Below are 24,015 nucleotides of genomic sequence, written 5' to 3'. Positions count from 1 at the left end.
CTTTGGAAACTTTATTGTCTGCCTTCAGTTACCTGCTCTGCAATTTCTTGACGCCTCTGTTCCAACACCTTCTGTTGTTCGTTAGTGTGATCTACAATATTCTTGCCTCCTACAAGAAGTTTGCTTTCCATAGCCTTTTGAATGAAACAAGAAAATTATTTACCATCCAGCCTTGTGTAAATACTGTGTGCAAGTATTAACCAGTCATTTCCAAAATGGACAACACCTATTAATCTAATCTTTGAAACTGAAGTCTGTGACAGTTATTAGATAATAACTAAGTAGCGTAGCATCTATTATATGACCAACTAAGTAAATACGAAGTGTGGCACTGGAAAAGCACAGCAGGTCAAGCAGCATTCAAGAAGCAGGAGAATTGCAATCTCGGGCATAAATTCTTCATCAGGAATAGAGGGGGCTGAGACATAAATAGGAAGGGAGATTGGGACTGGGGGGAGAAGGTAGTTGGGAAAGTGATAAGTACGTGCAGGTGGGGGTGATGGTGATAGGTTGGAGGAGAGGGTGGACCGGATAGGTGGGGAAATTCAAGAGGGCGGTGCTCAGTTGGAGGGTTGTATCTGGAATGAGGCAGGGAAGGGAGATGAAGAAACTGGTGAATATCAACATCGATGCCGTGTGGTTGGAGGGTTCCAAGGTGGAAGGAGAGGTGTTCTTCCTCCACGTATCAGGTGGCTAGGATTTGGCGGTGGAGGAGGCTCAGCACTTGCATGTCCTTGGCGGAGTAGAAGGGGGGACATCCAAGTCCTGGGCCTCCTCCACCGCCAAATCCTAGCCACCTGACACTTGGAGGAAGAATGCCTCATCTTCCGCCTTCGGACCCTTCAAATCTCTCAGCATCAATGTCGATTTCAAAAGTTTCCTCATCTCCCCTCCCCCAACTTCATTCCAAATCCAACCCTCCAACTTGGCACTCCCCTCTTCGAATGTCCCACTCTGTTTGTCCTGCTTTGAAGCTTCCATCCAAACTCCCCGAAATCACTTTTTATATCTTCAATCCAGGAAAAGGATTGAAGATATAAAAAGTGATTTCAGGGAGTTAGGATGGAAGCTGCAAAGCAGGACGAACAGAGTAGTGTTCTCTAGTTTACTACCGGTGCCACGAGATAGCGAGGGGAGGAACAGGGAGCGGGTGCAGCTTAATACGTGGCTGCGCAGCTGGTGTAGGAGGGAGGGCTTCAGATATGTAGATAATTGGGATGCCTTCTGGGGAAGGTGGGAGCTGCACAAGAAGGACAAGTTGCATCTGAACTGGAAGGGGACCAATGTCCTGGGTGGAAGGTTTGCTCAAGTAGTTCGAGAGGGTTTAAACTAGTATGGCAGGGGGGTGGGAACCTGAGCTGTATACCGGAGATGAGAGTTGATGCAGATGAGGTAATAGCAAGAGGTAGACCAGCTAGTGGGAAGGATTTTCTTGGCAAGGAACCAAGGTATCAATTAAAGTGTGTTTGCTTTAACGCAAGAAGTATCAGGAATAAAAGTGACGAACTTAGAACATGAATCAGTACCTGGTGCTATGATGTTGTGGCCATAACAGAGACATGGATTTCTCAGGGGCAGGAATGGTTGCTGGATGTTCCAGGGTTTAGAGCATTTAAAAAGAATAGGGAGGGGGGGAAAAAAGAGGAGGGGGTGTAGCACTACTAATCAGAGAGGGTATCACAGCTACAGAAACTTCCATTGTCGAGGAAAATCTGCCTACTGAGTCAGTATGGGTGGAAATTAGGAACAGCAAGGGAGCAGTCACCTCTTTAGGGGTTTACTACAGACCCCCCAATACAGCAGGGAGATGGAAGAAAGCATAGGTTGGCAGATTTTGGAAAAGTGCAGACGTTGTAGGGTTGTTGTAATGGGTGACTTTAACTTTCCCAATATTGATCGGAATCTCCTTCAAGCAGAAGATTTGAATGGAGCTGTTTTTGTATGGTGTGTTCAGGAGGGTTTCCTAACTCAGAACGTTGACAGGCCGACGAGGGGAGAGGCCATTCTAGACTTAGTGCTCGGAAACGAGCGGGGCAGGGATCAGATCTTGCGGTGGAAGAGCATTTTGGTGATAGTGACCACAACTGCCTCACATTCTACATAGCTATGGAGAAGGAGGGGATTAGGCAAAATGGGAGGATATTTAATTGGAGAAGAGGAAACTATGATGCGATTAGACTTGAGTTAGGAAGCATGGATTGGGAGCAATTGTTCCATGGTAAAGGCATTATAGACATGTGGAGACTGTTTAAGGAACAGTTGTTGCAAGTGATGAATAAATATGTCCCTCTGAGACAGACAAGTGGTAGTAAGATAAAGGAACCTTGGATGACGAGAGCGGTGGAGCTGCTCGTCAAAAAGAAAAAGGTAGCTTACATAAGGTGGAGGAAGATAGGGTCAAGCTCAGCTCTAGAGGATTACAGGTAGGCGAGGAAGGAGCTTAAAAATGGTCTGAGGAGAGCCAGAAGGGGGCACGAGAAAGGCTTGGCAGAACAGATTAGGGAGAACACAAAGGCATTTTACACTTTTGTGAGGAATAAGAGAATGGTCAAAGAAAGAGTAGGGCCGTTCAGGGATAGCATAGGGAATTTGAGGAGGTAGGGAAGCCCTAAATGAGTTTTTTGCTTCTGTCTTTACAAAAGAAACAAACTTTGTAGTGAATGAAACCTTTGAAGAGCAGGTGTGCATGCTGAAATGGATAGAGATAGAGGAAGCTGATGTGCTGAAACTTTTGTCAAACATTAAGATTGACAAGTCGCCAGGCCCAGACCAGATTTGTTCTTGGCTGCTTTGGGAAATGAGAAATGCAATTGCTTCGCCACTTGCCAAGATCTTTTCATCCTCGCTCTCCACTGAAGTCATACCTGAGGACTGGAGAGAGGCAAATGTAATTCCTCTCTTCAAGAAAGGAAATAGGGAAATCCCCGGCAATTACACACCAGTAAGTCTCACGTCTGTCGTCTGCAAGGTGTTAGAAAGGATTCTGAGAAATAGGATTTATGACCATCTGGAAGAGCATGGCTTGATTAAATGCAGTCAACACGGCTTTGAGAGGGGCAGGTCATGTCTCACAAACCTTAAGAGTTCTTTGAGGATGTGACAAGAAAAGTTGTTGAGGGTCGAGCTGTGGATGTGGTATATATGGACTTCAGCAAGGCATGTGATAAGGTTCCCCATGGTAGGCTCATTAAGAAGGTCAGGAGGAACGGGATTCAGGGGAACATAGCTGTCTGGATACAGAATTGGCTGGCCAACAGAAAACAGCGAGTGGTAGTAGAAGGAAAATATTCTGCTTGGAAGTCTGTGGTGAGTGGTGTTCCACAGGGTTCTGTCCTTGGGCCTCTATTGTTTGTAATTTTTATTAATGACTTGGATGAGGGGATTGAAGGATGGGTCGCAAGTTTGCAGATGACACAAAGGTTGGAGGTGTCGTTGACAGTATAGAGGGCTGTTGTTGGCTGCAGCGGGACATTGACAGGATGCAGAGATGGGCTGAGAGGTGGTAGATGGAGTTCAACCTGGATAAATGTGAGGTGATGCATTTTGGAAGGTCGAATTTGAAAGCTGAGTACAGGATTAAGGATAGGATTCTTGGCAGTGTGGAGGAACAGAGGGATCTTGGGGTGCAGGTACATAGATCCCTTAAAATGGCCACCCAAGTGGACAGGGTTGTTAAGAAAGCATATGGTGTTTTGGCTTTCATTAACAGGGGTATTGAGTTTAAGAGTCGTGAGATCTTGTTGCTACTCTACAAAACTTTGGTTAGAACGCACTTGGAATACTGCGTCCAGTTCTGGTCGCCCTATTATAAGAAAGATGTGGATTCTTTGGAGAGAGTTCAGAGGAGATTTACCAGGCTGCTGCCTGAACTGGAGGGAGGTTATGAGGAGAGGTTGACTGAGCTCAGACTTTTTTCCTTGGAGAAAAGGAGGAGAAGAGGGGACCTAATTGAGGTATACAAGATAATGAGAGGCATAGATAGAGTCGATAGCCAGAGACTATTTCCCAGGGCAGAAATGACTAACACGAGGGGTCATAGTTTTAAGCTGTTTGGAGGAAAGTATAGAGGGGATGTCAGAGGTGGGTTCTTTACACAGAGAGTTGAGAGAGCATGAAATGCGTTGCCAGCAGCAGTTGTGGAGGCAGGGTCATTGGGGACATTTAAGAGACTCCTGGACATGCATATGGTCACAGAAATTTGAGCGTGCATACATGAGGATCAGTGGTCAGCACAACATCGTGGGCTGAAGGGCCTGTTTTGTGCTACTGTTTTATGTTCTATGTCTATCTTCTTTCCACTATCCAAACTATCACCAACCCCCCCCCCCCCACTTGTATCTACCGATTGCGTTCTCAGCTACCTTCACTGAGTCCCACCTCCCCCCTCCCCCTATTTATCTCTCAGCCTCAGCCTCCCACCATCCTCCAGTCATACCCCCGGCATTCCTGATGAAGGACTAATGTCTGAAACCTCAACTCGCCTGCTCCTTGGATGCTGCCTGGCCTGCTGTGCTTTTGCAGCGCCACACTTCTCAACTCTGATCTCCATCATTGGCAGTCCTCACTTTCTCCCAAGTAAACATAAAGGCAATTAACATTTATATTTTCTTGCATTACATTCTGCGTAAAGGAGCTGAGCCTTAATTTTTAATTATAGTTTTCTTTCAATAAAACCTAGTTTAGAAAGATTTCACACAAGTGAAAACTAAAGAAAACCCAGTTACTTGACCAGGATTAGTAATGTTGCAAAAATCATGCTCTCAGCCATGAAACAATTTGTGAATTAAGGAAACACTTCACTGATTATAAATACTTCTTATTCTCTCAATATTTGTAAATGTCTACTTGCAACACCTGTTTTTTTCAATCTCCCCTTCTGTAGTATCAGGTTTGAAAGTGGCTGAGTAGATGTGTGACACGATCAGTATGACCTGATTCAAAATGCAAAAAATAAATGCAAGATCTTTTGGGTGCCAAAAGTTTTCATTTTTAAATGCAGGTTTTGCACAATCCTTGTGACCCAATTAAGTAAATACCTTCTTAACAATTTTATTTTAATAAACCTCTGCATAAAATGATCTTGTAATAAGCCTCCACAATCCAGGCTATTATCCAATTCTGCCACTTCACTGTGCACAGCAGATTGCTGTCCACTGCAGTTGTTTTGAGTTTTTGCACAGCACCAGAGGCAAAAAAAACAGTACTGCAGAAATAAAACTTGATAAGCTCCCATTGTGTCTAGGTACTAAATCCATTTAAAACTATTCTCCCGGGATCCAAGATGGTGGTGACTCAGCAAATCTGAGTCTATAGTGCTCCTCCCAAGACCTAGGCAAAGTGGGCCACCCTCACCAAATCAATGAAAAAATAGTTTTTATTTAATGTAATTAGTGGTTTAGTACTAAATTTATACAGTTCAATCTCCTATAAAAATGACTAGGGGTAAAGGAGCCCGCAATTCTCAGCAGGCAGGAACCACTCCCCCACCCTCCCCAGCTGCAGCAGAGGAATCCGCAGCCGCAGACTTACCTACAGTGGCGAGCCTCGCGGGAATAATCTCCAAACTCGACGTGAAGATTGATGCTTTCATAGAGGTAGATGGAATCCATTCTCGGCCACGCTACAAAAGTACGGCCGAGATATCGAAGAAATTGAATGCCGAGTCGGAGGGGTGGAGCTAAAGGCAGCGACCTCCGAGGCCATTGCAGAATCGGCCATGGATCGGGTCCAGAATCTCGAGCAACAAGTCTGGACCTTAGAGAATCACATCGACCTCAATTCTCAAGGTAGTCATCGGAAAAATATTCGTTTGCTGGGCCTTCCCGAATGGGAAGAAGGAGGCCAGGTTATAAGGTTCCTTAAACAGTGGCTTCCGCAGTTATCGAATCTGGAGGCTAGATCAGGCCAGGTAAGGGTAGAATGGGCCTACCGGGTTGCAATGGGTGGGCCCGGCTCAATCCAGCGTCCCCGCCCGGTCCTGTTCTGGCTGCAGAGCTATAAGGTGAGGCAGGTGTTCTTAGAAGCCTCCAGAAATCTTGGGAAAGATCCACAAGCCATGACTCAAAGAATCCAAGATTATGTTATTTCAGGACTGTTCTTTGGTCTGAAAAAGGAAGGCGTTTGACGAAGCAAAGCAGTGTTTAAGGGATTTAAACATTCAATACTCCTTGCGCTACCCAAGTATACTACGCTTTAGCCATGAAGGGTCTGTATTTAACTTCAGATCACTGGAGAAGGCCAAGGAACTTTTGGACTCTCTTAGACAAATTATTAAGAGTTAATTGATGTTATTTTGCCCCCCCCCCCCGCTTTCTTTTTCCTTTCATTATCTTACTGTTTAATATTATCTCTGGGGGATGGGAAGAAGGGCTTACTTATTCATCCTTTACTTAGCCATTTCCTTTCCCCTTTTTTTGTATCTAGGCCGGGGGTCTAGTTAATGTAGATGGGGGGGGTGGGGGGGGGGGGGGGCAAAGGGAAAGGTGGCTACCTTATCTTATTTTATCTTTGTCTTTGGGAGCTGGGTTCTTTTCCCATTATTTTGTATTAATATATTTAAGTTTTATTTGCTGAGACTGTAATTTACAGTAAATTTAGTACTAAACCACTAATTACATTAAATAAAAACTATTTTTTCATTGATTTGGTGAGGGTGGCCCACTTTGCCTAGGAGGAGCACTATAGACTCAGATTTGCTGAGTCACCACCATCTTGGATCCCCGGAGAATAGTTTTAAATGGATTTAGTACCTAGACACAATGGGAGCTTATCAAGTTTTATTTCTGCAGTACTGTTTTTTTTTCCTCTGGTGCTATGCAAAAACTCAAAACAACTGCAGTATTAACATTACCAAATATATCCAGGTGTTGGTGTCAGTGGGGGTGGGGGTTGGGGATAGGGTACTCATTGTTAGTTCTAGTTTAGTAGTTTACTTGAATTTTCTTTATCCTCTCATGGGGTGCCTGGGTCAAGGGTGGAGCACTGGTTGGGAGAGGTTATGATGGGTTTTTTGGAAAGGAAGTGATGCCCCCTGGGAATAAGGGGGAAGGTCTCCATTTAAATACGTTTTATACTTTTTTTTACTATTTAGAAATAGTTTTTTTATTATATTGATCTGAATGTACTAAAGAGCCTTTATTTTTGTGAATTTTATTTGCTCTATGCTCAGGATGTTTTGGATAAATACAGGTTTTGTTGTGATCTGATGTTAACATATTCCAAGCATGTATATCACTGCTCAATTTATGTGTTAACCGTTGGATTTTTTTTTCTCTTGAATAATGTAAGAATTTTAATGATACACTCTGGTTAGTTGTAAGTTAGATGAGTAGTTAGTTGAGTTTTGTCTTTTTTTTCTCTTGGTATTTCTTTTTTCTTGTTTGATAGATTTTGGTTATCATTTATTTAAGATTTAACTGTATATCAATATTTATACTTGGGTCTCTATTTTAGTTTTCTTTTGAAAACTTGTGAAAAATAAATAAATACTATTCTCCATGCGCCTCAAATTTTCCACTGTTTCAAATACATTGCATCAAAATAAAGTCCGAAAATGTTGGAAATAAACAGAAACATAGAGAAGTTGGAGTATGCCATTCAAGTTTTCTCCATCACTTTATTTTTCTTCATTTGTGGGATTATGGGCATCACTGGCTGGGCCAGCATTTATTGCCCATCCCTAGTTGCCCTTAAGAAGGTGGCAGTGAGCAGCCTTCTTGAAACAAAGCAGTCCACCTGCTGTGCGTTGACCCACAATGCCATTAAGGAGGGAATTCCACGATTTTGACTCAACAACAGTGAAGGAATGGCGATATATTTCTGAGCCAGATGATCAGTGGCTTGGAGGGAAAGTTGAAGGTGGTGATGTTCCCATCTGCTGCCCTTGTTCTTCTAAATGGAAGTGGTTGTGGGTTTGGAAGGCACTGTCTGAAGACCTTGGATGAATTTTTGTAGAGCATCTTGTAGTTAGTACACATTGCTGCTACTGAGCCTCGGGTGGTAGAGGCAGCGGATGCTTATGAATGTAGTGCTAATCAAACAGGCTGTCTTCTTTCCTGGATGCTATCAAGTTTCTTCAATGTTGTTGGAGCTGCACTCATCAAGACAAAGTGAGGAGTATTCCATCACATTCTTGACTTGTGCCTTAGAGATGGTGGACATGCTTTGGGGAGTCAAGAGGTGAGTTACTCACTGCAGTATTCCTAGTCTCTAACCTGCTCTTGGAGTCACTGTGTTTATGTGGTGAGGTCAATTGAGTTTCTAGTCAATAATAAGCCTAAGGTGTTGATAGTGGGGGAATTCAGTGATGGTAACATCACTGAATGCCAAGGGGCAGTGGTTAGATTTTCTCTTGTTAGTGGTGATCATGGCCTGGCATTTGTGTGGCACAAATATTATTTTCCATTTGTCAGCCCAAGTTTGGATATTGTCGAGATCTTGTTGCATTTGAACATGGACTGCTTCAGTATCTGAGGAGTCAGGAATTCAATATGATCATAGTTCACCATTCAACCCAATAGCCTGTTTTGATTTTCTCCCCATACTGGTTGACCCCTTCAGTCCTAAGTAGTATACAGTATCTAGGTTTTTCTTGAAAGTCTTCAATGTTTTGGTCTGAAAAATTTCCTGTGGCCGAGAATTTCACAGCTCACCACTCTGGGTGAAGGAATTTCTCATCTCAGTCCTTAAATACCTACCCTTTATCCTTAAACAGTGACCCCTGGTCCTGAATTCCCTGGTCATCAAGAACATCCTTCCTGCATCAATCGGTCTAATCCCGTTAGAACTTTACAGGTTTCTGTGAGAAAATTAATTCTTCTAAATTTTAGAGGGTATAGTTCCAAATGATCCAGACTCTCCCTTAACATCAGTCTTGTCATCCCTGGAATTGGTCTGGCAAATGTTCTTTGCACTCCCTCCACAGCCAAAATATTTTTCTCTAGATAAGTCAAAATTGTATGCAATACTTCATGTCTTGTCTTACTAATGCACTGCACAATTGCAGCAAGATACCTCTGCTCCAATACTCAAAGCCTCCTTCTGTGAAGACCAACATACCACTTCCTTCTTCATGCCTGCTGCACCTGCATACTTACCTTCAGCAACTGGTGTACGGGGACACCCACACATTCAGTGAAGTTTCCCCAATCCCAATCTATTGCCACTCAGATAAGAAAGAGCCTGTCTGTTTTTGCCAAAGTGGATAACCTCATATTTATCTACACTACACTACCCTGCATCAGACATGTACTTGCCCAGTTACTTAATTTAGATTAGATTACTTACAGTGTGGAAACAGGCCCTTCGGCCCAACAAGTCCACATCGACCCGCCGAAGAGCAATCCACCCATGCCCCTACATATACCCCTTACCTAACACTACGGGCAATTTAGCATGGCCAATTCACCTGACCCGCACATCTTTGGACTGTGGGAGGAAACCGGAGCACCCGGAGGAAACCCACGCAGACACGGGGAGAACGTGCAAACTCCACACAGTCAGTCGCCTGAGGTGGGAATTGAACCCAGGTCCCTGGCGCTGTGAGGCAGCAGTGCTAACCACTGCGCCACCGTGCCGCCCAAATGTGTCCAAATCACATGACACTTCTGTGCATCCCTCTCATAGCATTACCTTCCACCTAGCTTTGTCATCTGCAAACCTGGAGTTATAACATGCAGTTTCCTCATTTAAATCATGAATATATTGTTATGATGTTAAACATGTGCACTGTACCTTGAAGAGAGTGTGAAAGCTGGCAAGCTCCAATCATGTGACTGACTAGCAGTCACAGAGTGAACTGGAAAATTGGAAGATGTCACATTTGGTTGTAACCTAGATACCTTGGTTGTTTTCACAGCAGTTCAAATTTAATCAGTTTAAGTTATACCCCAAGATACTAAGACTCAATCGAATTTGAATTTTACTGTTTTGACAACATCAAACCAATGAGAAAATCCAATGTTTGGGGTATTAAAAGCAACCATTTTGGATAGTTAGCCAGAAAGAGCACCAACTGCCATTGAAACGACTGCTATTCATCAGACTGTCCGTCAAAGGTACCTTTTCATATAAAACACATTTGCAGCAAAAGACCGAAGACGATCCAGGAAGATCTAAAAACAGAGAAAGATCAACACCAGAGACAACAACCGCTGTCTGGTTTTGAAAATTAAGTTGCTGCAAATTTAGAGGCTTTGTTGGATCAGTATATTGTTAGAGAGTGGGAGGTAGATAGCAAACTTTAAGAGAAAGGAGGCTTAGAGCTTTAAATAGTTGTTGTTTCTTGTTCACTTTTAGTGTCAAAGAATAAAACTGATATTTTTGTTGCATAGTGGAATTTGAGCACTTCTCTGTCACTCATACTTTAACAGATTACAAGGCAAGGTGAGCTTTTCTGGGGGCTTGGTTTAATTATCTGAAGGATTTACTGCTGTGTTGTAACAATATATTGTGAATAGCTCAGCTCCAAGCATCGATCCCTACAGTACCCAACAGCTAGTCACTGCCTGCCACTCAAAAGAAAGACCTATTTATTCCTACTCTTTGTTTCTTGTCTGCCAACCAGGTTTCAATGGATTTCTGTACATAAACTCCAAAACCAATGTGTTTTTAATTATACCAATCTGTTATATATGGAACCTTACCGAAAGCTTTCCAAAAATAAAATAACTGGCTCATTGCTACATGTATTATTTTCACTTCTATTGCTCCTTCTATAGTATGCTATAGTACCACACTTTCAATTGTCTCAAGCCTTTGTTCTGAAATTCCCTCACTAAATCTCACTGTATTTCAATTCCCGCTTCACCTTGAAGATCCTCCTCAAAATAAACATTCTAAGGCTTTAAGTCACCCTTTCTAAATATTCCTTTTGGCTCAATAATACTGCTGTGAAATGCCTTGGGATCTTTTTCAAAATACACCAAACCTGCAGTAATTCTGATGGTCTACCTGTAAAATACTGACCTATCTTTCTGGTGACAGACTTGCAAAACATTTTGGTTATATTTCAAGAATCAGAACTTTCAACTTTCTGGCTTTCTCATATTTGATTAATATTTCACAATAATTTGGTACCACAATATCATCAGATTTACTAGTCAATATTTTAATTTTTTTAGTATATAATTTTCACAGTGATTCAGAGAATAGGTTGCTTTGTAACAAAGTAGTAAATGTGCCACACAGGTCACTGATTTGCAATGCTACATCATGAGTCTGTTATCCCTGAAATATTACACACTTATTAAATGTCTACCTATATGAAGAACAATTGTGAATCAATACCTTACTCATATGCCATTATTAGAATCAACTGCCAATTCCATTAAACCAGATTCCCCCACTTGAAACCCTTTTTTTCCCATGACCTACTTCACTTTCCTACACCCAGATTACTGGCTCTCCAAAACTCCTGTTAAATGCCAGATCATGAGCATCCAAGAGGTCCCTGTACTGACAATATCAACCCTCAAACACTGTTTCTAACAGTTCTTACCCAATCTGAGGCAGATTACTGACCTTCATGAACTCTCACAGGCAAATGTTTTATACTAAAACCATTCCCTAGGAGACAGATTTTCTACTCTTTAAAAGGTCCTGCCCCTGCTGAGGAGGCTGTTCTTCTTTTGCACCTTTTACATTGACAAACAGATGGTCATGACTTGAGTGTGAAAGAGAAAACAAGCAGGAAGAAAAGCTACAAAGACAACAAATGCAAGTGAAATAGCAACTATTTTTCTGAGTTACCATGAGCGTACCATGGGAAACTGAATCGCTTTCTACAGAAATATCTTACATTTAAATGCACTTTTGTCAACATCTTCTAGCATCAAATTCCTGTTCACTTTTGTAAAACAATTGGCCTCTATAAAAGTGATACTTCGCAATCACATCTACTTGGCAGTGTCGTAATACCAATAAATTGTTAGAAAAATCAAGCTTACCTGTGGAGTTTCCATTAGAATTCTGGACATGGAAACTTACAAAAGGCGACAAGAAAAATGTAAGTCTTTCAAAACCTCTTGTCCTCTGACCCCACTTTAACGTAAGCTTCGACTTAGCTTTCACTCCTGTGCGCATGCCCACAATTTCTAGTGGTTTCAGAAAATTTTCAGGTGATACTACTACAAGATCAATTGAAAACTGAAACACACTTTTATTAAAATAAGGCAGATAATAAGATAGCGTTTGCCAATTTGGTCACAAAGATAGGTGCAAAATCTATTTTAAAAAGCACAAAATTTGGTATCTAACCTTTACTGTATGCTATTATTTTGATTTCAATTATATCAAACTGGTCAGGTTAGACACCTACTCAGCCTTTTTAAAAACATTTCATTCAAAACCGAATCCACACAGGTGTTATAAACAAACACTGAAAATACTGATACTTAAATAAATACTAAAATTCACTCATGACTTTCATTACTAAAAGCTTTAGTTATGCAACTTTAATAACCCTGATCAAATAACTCTATTGGCAACAACTAAGATAAATATTTTCGATAAAATGTTCTGCTTACCTTTCTATTAGCATGGTCCTTTAAAATAGACTTAATAACTGAGCAAAACTAATCAGAATTTCTTATTTGACTTATATACAGGAGACAGGAAATGGAAAGACATTTCAAACCAATATAATTACTCCGCTTCCTGATTCCCTGTTGACTTGAGAGAAACAAGGATTTTAGCAATTTCCTTTCAAAACAGTTTGAGAGACTGCATTGAATCTCAAAGATGAGTGTGCCAAACATTATACTTCAACACAATATGTTGCAAAGTTCTGTTTCAACTGAAATGTTTTAAAATTATTTAACCCAACTCCGAAGTATTGGCAATGACAATTCAATTGAATCAAGGATTTTTGCAATACTTTATTACTATACCTTAATTTTAGTGGCAAGAGTCTCAGAAGCTTCTCTCTCTCTCTGCACATCTCCCATTTTCTTCTCTTTTTCTCGCAACAGCTTCTGTTTCTCATCTGCTACTAAGCTGTGGTCATCCATGATGGCTTTTTTTTCTCTCTCCAGCTTTTCTTGTTGTTCCCTCCAGTATTCAGGTTCATTTTTAATTCCCTCATCCTCTTCTCCATCTCCATCATCATCTTCAATTTCCTCCTCTCCTTCTCCCCCTTGCCTCCTTCGATTCTTCTTCTTTCGTTTGCCAACACCCCGCTTCGCCAGTTGAGCTTTCAGCCGAGCTATCTCTTCCTGAAACTCTCTCAAAAGTGCATCTTTAGGATCTTCATTTACACGAGGTTTATTCTTGATGTTCTTTGCACGATTTGCATATCGCAGTGTGGTAAGTGTCTCTTCACAGTTGTAGGAAGCGGGACCAATATTTGCCACCATAACAGTCTTGGCATTCCCTCCCAATGAGTCTTGAAGCAATCGAGTTAGCTTTGAATCTCTGTAGGGAATATGAGTGCTTTTACCATCCACGAGTGCGGATATGACATTGCCCAACGCTGAGAGAGAAAGGTTAATTTTTGTTGCTTCTTTTAACCGTTCGCCTTGAGCTCCAGTTTTTGCTTGTCGTTCACTGCCCGCCAGGTCTACCAAATTCAACTTTCCAACACGAATATGATTCTCTCCATCAAGTCCAATTTCACTGCATTCAACAGTTATAACAAAGATGGCATGAGAACGAGAGCTATGTTCATTCATGTTCGTGGCACCAACTGATCGATTTTGATTGCCAACATTCATAACATGTTCAATTTCTTTCACATTTTTTGTCACAAAAGAAGACAAGTCTTTGACGTATACACCAGTGTCTGGCCTTTCTTTTAGCTCCAACCTTTTAGTTTGATCTTTCGCGAGTAAATCTTTTATTTCCTCTTGGTAAATCTCTAGGTATGATGCCCTTACTAAGTATTGCTGATTTTGTGATCGAGAAATATGCGTGAATATATGCTCAAAGGAATTTGGGATGACACCTCTCCTTTCAGGATCTGTGCGGACACCCTCCATAGTGTAGGTTTTCCCCGTTCCAGTTTGCCCATAAGCAAAGATTGTCCCATTAAAACCTAGGAGAACAGATTCCACAAGAGGTCGAAAGGTCTCATCATATAATTCTACTTGTTTAGAATTGCAGTCATAAACAGCATCAAATGTGAAAGTCTTGGGTAGTTCACCTGGACCTCCTTTAGGGTTCTTCACAAGAATCTGACCTAGTTTTGCATCTATATCAACAATTCTTCCAAAGCCACCTGCAATTTCCTTCTCGTTCATTGGCCGACATCGCACAACCACCTTAACCGATTCAGAACTCTTTAACTTTGACATTGTGTGTTGTGATCAAGTTCAAATGCTAAGAAATATTCTTGACAGTGAGCAACCTGTAGAAGAGATTCAAAACTCATTAATCTCATACTAAATTCAATTAACCCACCAATAGTAAACTAAGGCAATGTAATATCTTGAAAAAATACGAATAGTCTTCAAAATCTTCATTAAAGTTGGTGAACAGAAGATTAATTGAAAAACTCAATAACTTGCACAGTGCTTAATACCAAGTGAAGTTGATTCTATTCCTAACCAATATTTGCACCGAATATTATAAAAATCTCCCTGCTCAAAAATATACAATGAAAACATTTTATAACATTTTCAGCATTGTTATGCCAAATTTAAACTAAAAGATTAAACCTGCCAGTTTATTTTGTTACTTATTTTCAATGCCATCAATCAATAAGTTTAAGATTTTATATAATCAGACCTGGCTTTTTATTTTATCTCTTCTTGAGGTACGAACATATTCTTGAGATGCTTGCAATTACTCTTGAACAGCTACAGTCCATCTAGTTAATGTCCTTCCATAATGTTGATCAGTAGGCAGGGTTCAAGATTTTGATGAGGACGACAACAATTTAGTACTAGCTGGGATACTGTCAGCGTCCTTTCCCATGTATTCAGCTGTCCCTTGAAGCGAAATGAACTGGCTTTAGACTGACATGTGTGATGACGGATACTTCTGGACAAAGACAAAAGTCATCCGTTCAGCACTTCTGGCTGAAGATGATTCCAAATGCTTTGCCTTGTCTTTTGCACTTTTGCTGGAATCTGCCATTATTGAGAATAGGCATGTACATGGAATCTTCTCCTTCTGTTAGCTGCTTCAGCAATAGTTTATCAACACAGGGTGGTTACAGAACAGCACAAATATCCCTATGCTGACCCTTTGAATTACTGAGCATGGACAACTGATATAAATTGGCACTAATGCTAAAACAAATTAGAGGCACCTTGTGCTCAAGAACCCAGAATCTTTTGTGACAGGATACAATTGGTTTGCAAAGCTTTGCGATTTAGTTGGTTGTGGAATTGCTTAATGTTGTTTTACAGGCTTGTAGATATGCTGGGCTGTGAAGTTACATGTTTTGGTGGTATACAATTCTATTGTTGGTCCACTATCACCTGATCTGCAGTTTTGAACTACAGGTTATTTATTTATTCCATCAGTTTGAACAGTGGTAGTGCCACATCTCAATGAAAGATACCCCCAGTGTGAAGACAAAACAATGGCCTACATCTTCTGGTCAACAGCCTGTCAAGTTTTCTCACACCCAACGATACTATCCACTTTCAGCTGCATTCTGTAGTCAGATTTGTATGTAGAATTGAACAGATTGAGGGGAATAGTTAGTTGGATGATTGAAAGCTAGATAGAAAGCAGCAGGCATCAAATAAAAAAAAACACTGCAATCAACACAAAGGGACGAGCAGTAGAAGCAGATGCTTTTAAGTATACATGTCAACTATCCCTACTATTTATATTTTTAGCATTAATCATTTTGTTAAACAAATAAAGAGTCAAATCAGACTCTAAATATTAACTCAGTTTCTCTCTCCATAGATGCTGCCAGACCTTAGTTTCTTCTACATTCTCTCTATTTGTTTCAGATGACCAGCGTTTGTAGAATTTTGTTTTCACTTGAGTAAAACTTTTGTAATTTCCCAATCGCACTGTTAAGCCACCCTACAAAGACAATGGCCCAATTCTATTGAAATTCAATCCTTCCAACCTGTACACGTTCTAACTCCACCAGAATTGTAAACTCAATTTGTCTCTGTAGATCCTGCCATGCCTGATCTTCTCCAGCATTCTCTGTGCTTGTGGCAAAATTACAAGCTTGTTCAAAAATGGTGCAAGGAAAGTCCCAATAACAGCCGTCCAGTCAATTCAACCTCAGAAAAGCTGTCAGAAAGAACAGTCCAGGACAAAAGTAACAGTAATTTGCACAGCACAGATTAATTAAGGAAAGCCAGCATGGATTTCTTGAAATCAAATCTTGTTTAAATAACTTGTCGAACTATGGAATTAAAAGGGAAGTAGTAGCATCAATATGCAGTTGGCTGAGTGACAGGAACAGACAGTAGCAGTGGGGCTTGCTTTCTGGATTGCACAAAGGTGCACAGGTGGTATTCCACATTAATCAATATACAGTCACTGTTCTTGACGTATATTCATGAGACTTGGGTGAGGAGATTTCAAAACTCAATTTCAAAATTCTAATGAGACACAACTTGGAAGCACTTTGAACTGTGGGGGAGAAATAATGAGATAATTGAAAAGGTTGCAAGACAGGCTGGAGAACTGGGCAGGCCATGTGGCAGATCAAATTTAATGGAGCAAAGTATGAAGTAACATGCTTTGGAAGGAAAATGAGAAAAGGCAACGTAAAATGAATGGTACAATCCTAAAGGATATCAGAGAGCAGATGGACCCATAGCACTATGTGAACAAATGCTTGCAATAACAAAAAAAGTGGTTAAAAAAATAGAATGTATGGTTTATAAATAAAGACACTGAATACAAAATAAGGCAATTATGAAGAACCTTAAATCACTAGTTTAGTTTCAACACGAGCATTGAATCTAATTCTGTGCACTCCATTCAGAAGAGAGAGAAATCAAAAGGTGGTGGTGGTCATTCAGCCCTGTAAGCCTGTTCCACTATTGAATATAATCATGGCTGACCTGACTGTAACCTCAAATCTATATTCCAGCCTGCCTCGATAATCTTTCAACTCCATGTTTAACAAAAATCTCTGTACTTCTGCCTTAAAAATATTCAAGGACTCTACTTCCATTACTCACATGAGAGTTCCAAAGATTCTCAACCCTCAGTGCAAAGGTTTGACCAAATGTTATTTTTAAATGGACATTTAACCAGTTAATATCTCCTAGTTCTAGATTCTCCCACAAGAGGAAACATTCTCTTCAGATCTATCCTATCAAGGCCCCTCAGGTTGTAATACATTGCAACTAAGTCACCTCTTACTTTTCTAAACCCCAGCAAATACAAGCCTAGCCTATCCAACTTTACTTAGAAGACAACCCATCCATTCTAGGTCTTGGTCTGGCAAACCTTGCCTCAACCTCCTTCAACACATTTACATCTTTCTTTAAATAAGTGACCAATACTGTACACAGTACTCACATGCAGTCTGTGGATGTTCTGTATAACAAATACCAAGTCCCTACTTTTCTAATCAATGCCTCTCATGATAAATGATAACACTTCATTACTTTCCTAATTACTTGGCGTAGCCACAACTACTATCTTTTTGTGATTCATGCACAAAGACACTCAGGTTTTTCTGCAGCTCAGATCTGCAATCTCTTTCTACTTAGATAACATGTTTCGTTCTTATTCTTTCTGCCCAAATGGATAATTGCATATTTTCCACATTATACTCCTTTTGTCACATCTTTGTCCACTCATTTAACTACATATTTTTGTAGCCTTCTTATTTAAAATAATCTTCAACTTTCTTAGCAATTTGTGCTGTCACAAAATTTGGCAACCATGCTATCCCATCCATCAATCTAAATCATGCATATAAATGTAAATAGTTGAGATCATAGCACCACGCATTACATATTGCCAAACTGAGGAAGACGACCCATTTACATGTACTCTCTGTGGACCATTAGCCAGGCAATCTTCTATCCATGCTAATATACTACATATTACACCAAGAAGTTTTATTTTTCTCAATAACTTTTGATGTGTCAGTTTATTAAATGCTTTTGGGAAGCTAAGAACAGTACAACCACCAGTATCCCTTTAAACACAGCATGAATTACTTCCTCAAAGAACTCAAATTGGTTAAATTGGCTAAACATGATTTCCCTTTCATAAAATCATATTGACTCTGCCTGATTACCATGAACTTATCCAAGTTCTATAACTTCGAGTCACAGAGTCATATAGCATGGGGTTGGGGGCAGGGGCAGTGTTAGATAGGATTGGGGGTGGGGGGTGTTGTTGCACAGGGTTGAGGACAGGGCATGGTGTTGCATGGGACTGGGGGCTGGGGGAGGTGTTGCACAGGGTTGGGGGTGGGGCCTCGCGCACTGTGTGCTGCTGCAGTCTCCTGAACGGGGAGCAGAGTTTAAAAACTCCATGCCCCAGTGGAAAGGCATTTAATCGATTAACCGAATAAATGATTATCTAAACGAAATAGTGTCTGCCCATAAGATGACACAGAAACAATCCCTGTGGAACACTGCTGACGGCAGGCTTCCAGTCCAAAATGCAACTCTTCACCATCACTGTCACCTGCTGCTTAGCCAATTATGTATCTAATGGCAAGCACACCCTGAATCCCATGTGATGCAACTTTACTCAGGAATCTTGTCAAAGGCTTTACTAAAGTCCAAGTAAACAACATCTACTGCTCTGCCTTCGACCACCTTTTTGGTAAAACTATGTTGACTATCTCTGATCAATAATAATATCTTCTAACCATTTCCCTCTGATTGATGTTGAGCTAACAGGTCTGCTTTCTGTTTCCTTCCACTTTTCAAATGAAAGAGATACATTTGTAATCTTCCTACGAAATGAGGTCACCCCCAAACCAACAGAGTTTCTGAATATTAAAACCAACGCATCAACAATCTCACTAGCTACTTGTTTTAAAACTCTACCATCAAGTTCATTTGTCAGCCTACAGCTCCAACAATTTACTCTATTATTTCTCTGACGAATGCAATCCCCCCCACCCTAAGTTTCTCCCTTTCTTTCATTTCGTGATAACTTACTGCTTATGGAATGTTGTCCATATCCTCTACAGTGAGGACGGATAAAAAATACAAACTTAAATTTTTCAATTAGGGACATGTAACTTCAGAGTTATTCCAACACAAACCAAATTTCATCTTCAAAATATTGTTGCTGCATTTATAGGGTTAAACATATTTTGCTGGATCGAGGAAGCTGGAGCAAGTAACCATAACAGTCACAACTGTTAATATTACATCAAATTAAATCAAATTATAGAAAACTATTCCTGGTCACGGAGAAATTTTACTCTCTTCCTCTATTGATGGAGCAAAGTCATTTAAGAAATAGAGGGAAAGCTAAGATGAACAAATTACAACATACTACACATCTGAGAATCTTGATTTCATTCTAATTATACTCTCAGGAATAAGAAAAGGCCCTGAGAGAAATACGAATCACAGAATTCAAATTAAATTCTCTCACTGTTTCCTAAAGTTTCAGTACAAACCAAATAAAGCCAACATAACAAGTGAATCAAAATACAAAAAAATGTCAACACTTCAGATGAGCTAATTCCGAAGAAGATATTAGTAGCTCACAATGGAAGTCTAGAAAATACATAATAATTTCAGTGAAATTAAGTTTTATAGATTCCGTGGCTTCACATTGCAATGGAAGCAGTTGCAAGCAATGAGGGAATTCCTTATCCGACAGTGTATTATTTGTTTAATTTTAATGAGTAAATATGAAATCCAGATCAAAGAACCTCTGTGGTGTCAGGTAATATCCCTACTACCTAAACCAGGAATCCCAGGTTAAAGTTCCACTTGGTTCAGAGATGTATAACATTTCTGACCAGAGTGATTCGAAAATAACTGCAAGTTGTATCACAAGTTTTTAAAAATCATTTCATGGGATACGGGCATTTTATCTGGGCCAGGAGTTATTCCCTGTCCTTGCTTAGGTGGAGCTGAATTCTCCCCAGTTCATCTCATGTTCAAACAAAAAGCTGTTAAGGGAGGGAGTTCCTGGACTTTGAGCCAGTGACATTGAAAGTTCCAATGCTGGTGGACACTCTGGTTTCATTCCTTGAGATTCATTTTAGTGGTTTGAGACAACTGAATGGCTTGCTGGGCTTTTTCAGAGGGCAGTTAATTGTTCAGCACAGTGCTCTTTTCTAATCAACCTGTTAAGAGATGTTATTACACATTTCTGGAACAAGTCCAATTTGAACCCAGGCTTCCTGGTTTAGTGATAGGGACCCTACCCTACACCAAAGTAGTCCTATGATCTGGATAAATACTGCGGGACAAGGAATGCCCTCATTGCTTAGAACTGTTTCTATTGCACATAGCCAGCTAAGCAGATTTCCTTCCCAAAAGGACATGGGTGAACCAGGTGGGCTTTTCCAAAAATCAATGATAGTTTCATAGCCATTATTAGACATTTAATTCCTGATTTTTGGTTGAATTCAAATTCCATCATGAAGAGAGATTCAGGACTTCAGATAACGCTCCCCAGCGATTACCAAGGCAGCAACAAAGCCACTAAGCTCTCGTCCCTCCAATGAACATCCTGTAGAATAATGTGTGAAAGACAGATATAAATCTGGCTTTACAGTGCTACGGTGCAGTTGAATCCTTGCAGCAATGTCAGAGTCACAAGACGTATTTTTTTTAAGCTTAGTGGAATCACAAAGTAGATTCTCAAAATTCTCACTGATATTACACACAAATTAAGACACTTGCAGTTTCATAGGAATAAGCAGTATGCACTGCAGTAAAATACAACTTTACAAATGAAGATTGTCTTCTGAATTTGCTTGCACCTGTGCTTCTGAGATGAGGTTGTTTCCAAGGAAGCTTTAAACTGTATGTTACTGTGATAACAGGTATGTGGTAGAGTTATACTCACCTCAGTGCAACTGCTTTTCCAATTATTGTCACACAGCCATGAGGAAGATTTCAGTAAACCATGACAGCACCTTTAAAGTAATTCAAACATTAGCGCAGTGCATTCAGATAAGCATGAACACATCACAAAGTACATAAAGAATCCTAGAATTTGAAATACATTACTACAAGAATAACACAGAATGCACTGGAGTAATGATGCAAAATTCAGTGTTTAAAACACACAAAACTGGCTGGCAGAAAACCATATTACGAAAGTAGAAGAACAACAAATGGACAGGTACTCCATGTGCCGAACACCTTCGCCCATCACTCCAACCCAAATGATCTCTCACCACTCTCGAGATGATTGTTGGGCTATCTCCAACCACTCCTGCCACTCTTAGACCAGTCACTTAACTCTCTGTCCCTTAACAATATTTGTGGAGCAGCCTTCCAGTCCCCTCATCTCCACCTGCTTCCTGCTCTCCATCCCTACTTCATAAACAAATCATCCCTGAACCAGATATTCTCCCCTCAGAAATTTTCCTCAGCTGCAACTCTTTCAAAACACACCTTATTACACCTTTTGACTTGATCTTCCGAGTACAGGTACACATCACAAATGGGTTAGACGTTCCCCCTTTACTCGAGGGGCAGATATCCTCCATTCACATTGCCAAATTTCCAGGACTGGACACCGTCCCTCCACCTCCCACACCCCTACATTTCCAAGACTGGCCATTGTCCTTCCCCCTCTCACACCCCAACATTTCCAGGACTGGATACCGTCCATCCCCCTCCCACACCCCTACATTCCCAGGAATGGACACCGTCCCACTCCCCTCCCACACCCCTACATTTCCAGGACAGGACACCGTCCCACTCCCCTCCCACACCCCTACATTTCCAGGACAGGACACCGTCCCACTCCCCTCCCACACCCCTACGTTTCCAGGACTGGACACCGTCCCACTCCCCTACGTTTCCAGGACTGGACACCGTCCCACACCCCTACATTTCCAGGACAGGACACCGTCCCTCCCCCTCCCACTCCCCTACATTTCCAGGACTGGACACCGTCCCACTCCCCTCCCACACTCCTACATTTCCAGGAATGGACACCGTCCCTCCCCCTCCCACACCCCTACATTTCCAGGAATGGACACCGTCCCACTCCCCTCTCACACTCCTACATTTCCAGGAATGGACACCGTCCCACTCCCCTCTCACACTCCTACATTTCCAGGAATGGACACCACCCCTCCTCCCTCTCACACTCCTACATTTCCAGGACTGGACACCGTCCCACTCCCCTCCCACACCCCTACATTCCCAGGACTGGACACCGTCCCACTCCCCTCCCACACCCCTACATTTCCAGGAATGGACACCGTCCCACTCCCCTCCCACACCCCTACATTTCCAGGAATGGACACCGTCCCTCCCCCTCCCACACCCCTACATTTCCAGGAATGGACACCGGCCCACTCCCCTCTCACACCCCTACATTTCCAGGAATGGACACCACCCCTCCTCCCTCTCACACTCCTACATTTCCAGGACAGGACACCGGCCCACTCCCCTCTCACACCCCTACATTTCCAGGAATGGACACCACCCCTCCTCCCTCTCACACTCCTACATTTCCAGGACAGGACACCAGCCCACTCCCCTCCCACACCCCTACATTTCCAGGACTGGACACCGTCCCACTCCCCTCCCACACCCCTACATTTCCAGGACTGGACACCATCCCTCCCCCTCCCACACCCCTACATTTCCAGGACAGGACACCGGCCCACTCCCCTCCCACACCCCTACATTTCCAGGACAGGACACCGGCCCACTCCCCTCCCACACCCCTACATTCCCAGGACTGGACACTGTCCTTCTCTCTCTCACACCCCTAATTTTTCCGGACACCTCCCTCCACATCCCTATATTTCTCGGACCGGACAGTCCGTGCCGGCCTGGCCACACCTTTCGGCCGGGCTGGGCGGCGAGCGCTCCACTTTGCTGCCCTCATTCACCTGAGCTTCCCGTCGCCGCCGGCGGCCGCCGCCTCTCCATCACCCGCGGCCTAGCAACGGACAAACAAGGCGCCCGGCCGCGCAACGGACACAAGGAGCGGGCGCCCTCTCCGCAGCCCAGGGACAGCACGGATCGCAGGCTCCGGCCTCCGAGTGCCCTTCGCCCCAAACCGGGCCAGAGAGCGACCCGAGCGAGAGGCGGGTCGAAACGTTGCTGCGGCTCTACCGGCTCCTCAACAGCGGTCAGCCATTAGCGCCGGGGACTCGGCGCGAGCGACACTGCCCCGGATGAGAAGGAAGACCCGGAGCTGGATTCAGAGCCGGAGCTGGATTCAGAGCCGGAGCAGAAAACCCGGAGCTGGATTCCACCCGGAGCAGGAGCTGGAGCTCTTCACGTTGCTCTGATCACCAGTGTTTTCCTTGCCAAGTGGCACACTTTTTGGCACACAAATGCCAACTGTTACCTTTATGATGCCCCTTCCAAAAAAAATACAAAATCAGGAGAGGTAAGTTATCCCAATACCATAAAAGAAACAAAAAAGTGTTCCCTTTTAACAGCAACACAACACAATCTCTTCATTCAGAGAATCACAGAATTGCCCCAGAGCCAATTCATCCCATCAAGCTGTAATGACCCTCCAAAAGGGCATAATGACTGCGTGCAGTTCTCCTGCCTTTTTAAAATTTTATTCTAGGTGTAGTTTCTATTCTAATAATCATCTTGAATGCCTTGGTTGAACCTGCCTCCACCACAATTCAAGGCATTGCACTTTCAGACCCTAAGTTCTCACTGTGAAAGAGATTTACCCACACTGAATTTGCTTCTTTTGAACATTATTTTAAATCTATTCTTTAATGAGTTCAAACAGTTTCTCACTTAATGCTCTGTACAGACTTCTCACAATATTCAAATCTTCTACCTAATTACCTTTTAGCCTTCTTTTCTCCAAGGAAAACAGTACCAACTTCTCCAATTTTTCATCATACTGAGATTTGTCATTGCTGGAACTGTTTGTTCAGGCAGCTTAGGAAATTTGGCACGTCCAGAATGACCGTCACCAACATTTACAGATGCA

General features: G+C 42.0%; 1 protein-coding gene across 1 annotated transcript in view; it reads right to left on the bottom strand.

Annotated features, from left to right (window-relative positions):
- The window catches only part of kif3b (kinesin family member 3B), a 47,610-nt gene extending 24,398 nt beyond the window's left edge, over positions 1–23,212 (bottom strand). Inside the window, exons 1-4 of the mRNA XM_060836408.1 lie at positions 22,940–23,212; positions 20,929–20,998; positions 12,888–14,341; positions 33–134 (exon numbers count right to left, since the gene is read on the bottom strand). Coding sequence (XP_060692391.1) covers positions 33–134; positions 12,888–14,288 — 1,503 coding nt within the window. The 5' untranslated portion in view covers positions 14,289–14,341; positions 20,929–20,998; positions 22,940–23,212. The remainder of the gene's footprint in view (positions 1–32; positions 135–12,887; positions 14,342–20,928; positions 20,999–22,939) is intronic.
- Positions 23,213–24,015: the final 803 nt, after the last annotated feature.

The sequence above is a fragment of the Hemiscyllium ocellatum genome, chromosome 15 (genome assembly GCF_020745735.1).
Source record: "Hemiscyllium ocellatum isolate sHemOce1 chromosome 15, sHemOce1.pat.X.cur, whole genome shotgun sequence".
Classification (NCBI taxonomy): Eukaryota; Metazoa; Chordata; class Chondrichthyes; order Orectolobiformes; family Hemiscylliidae; genus Hemiscyllium; species Hemiscyllium ocellatum.
This window is presented reverse-complemented; position numbering and strand designations above follow the sequence as displayed.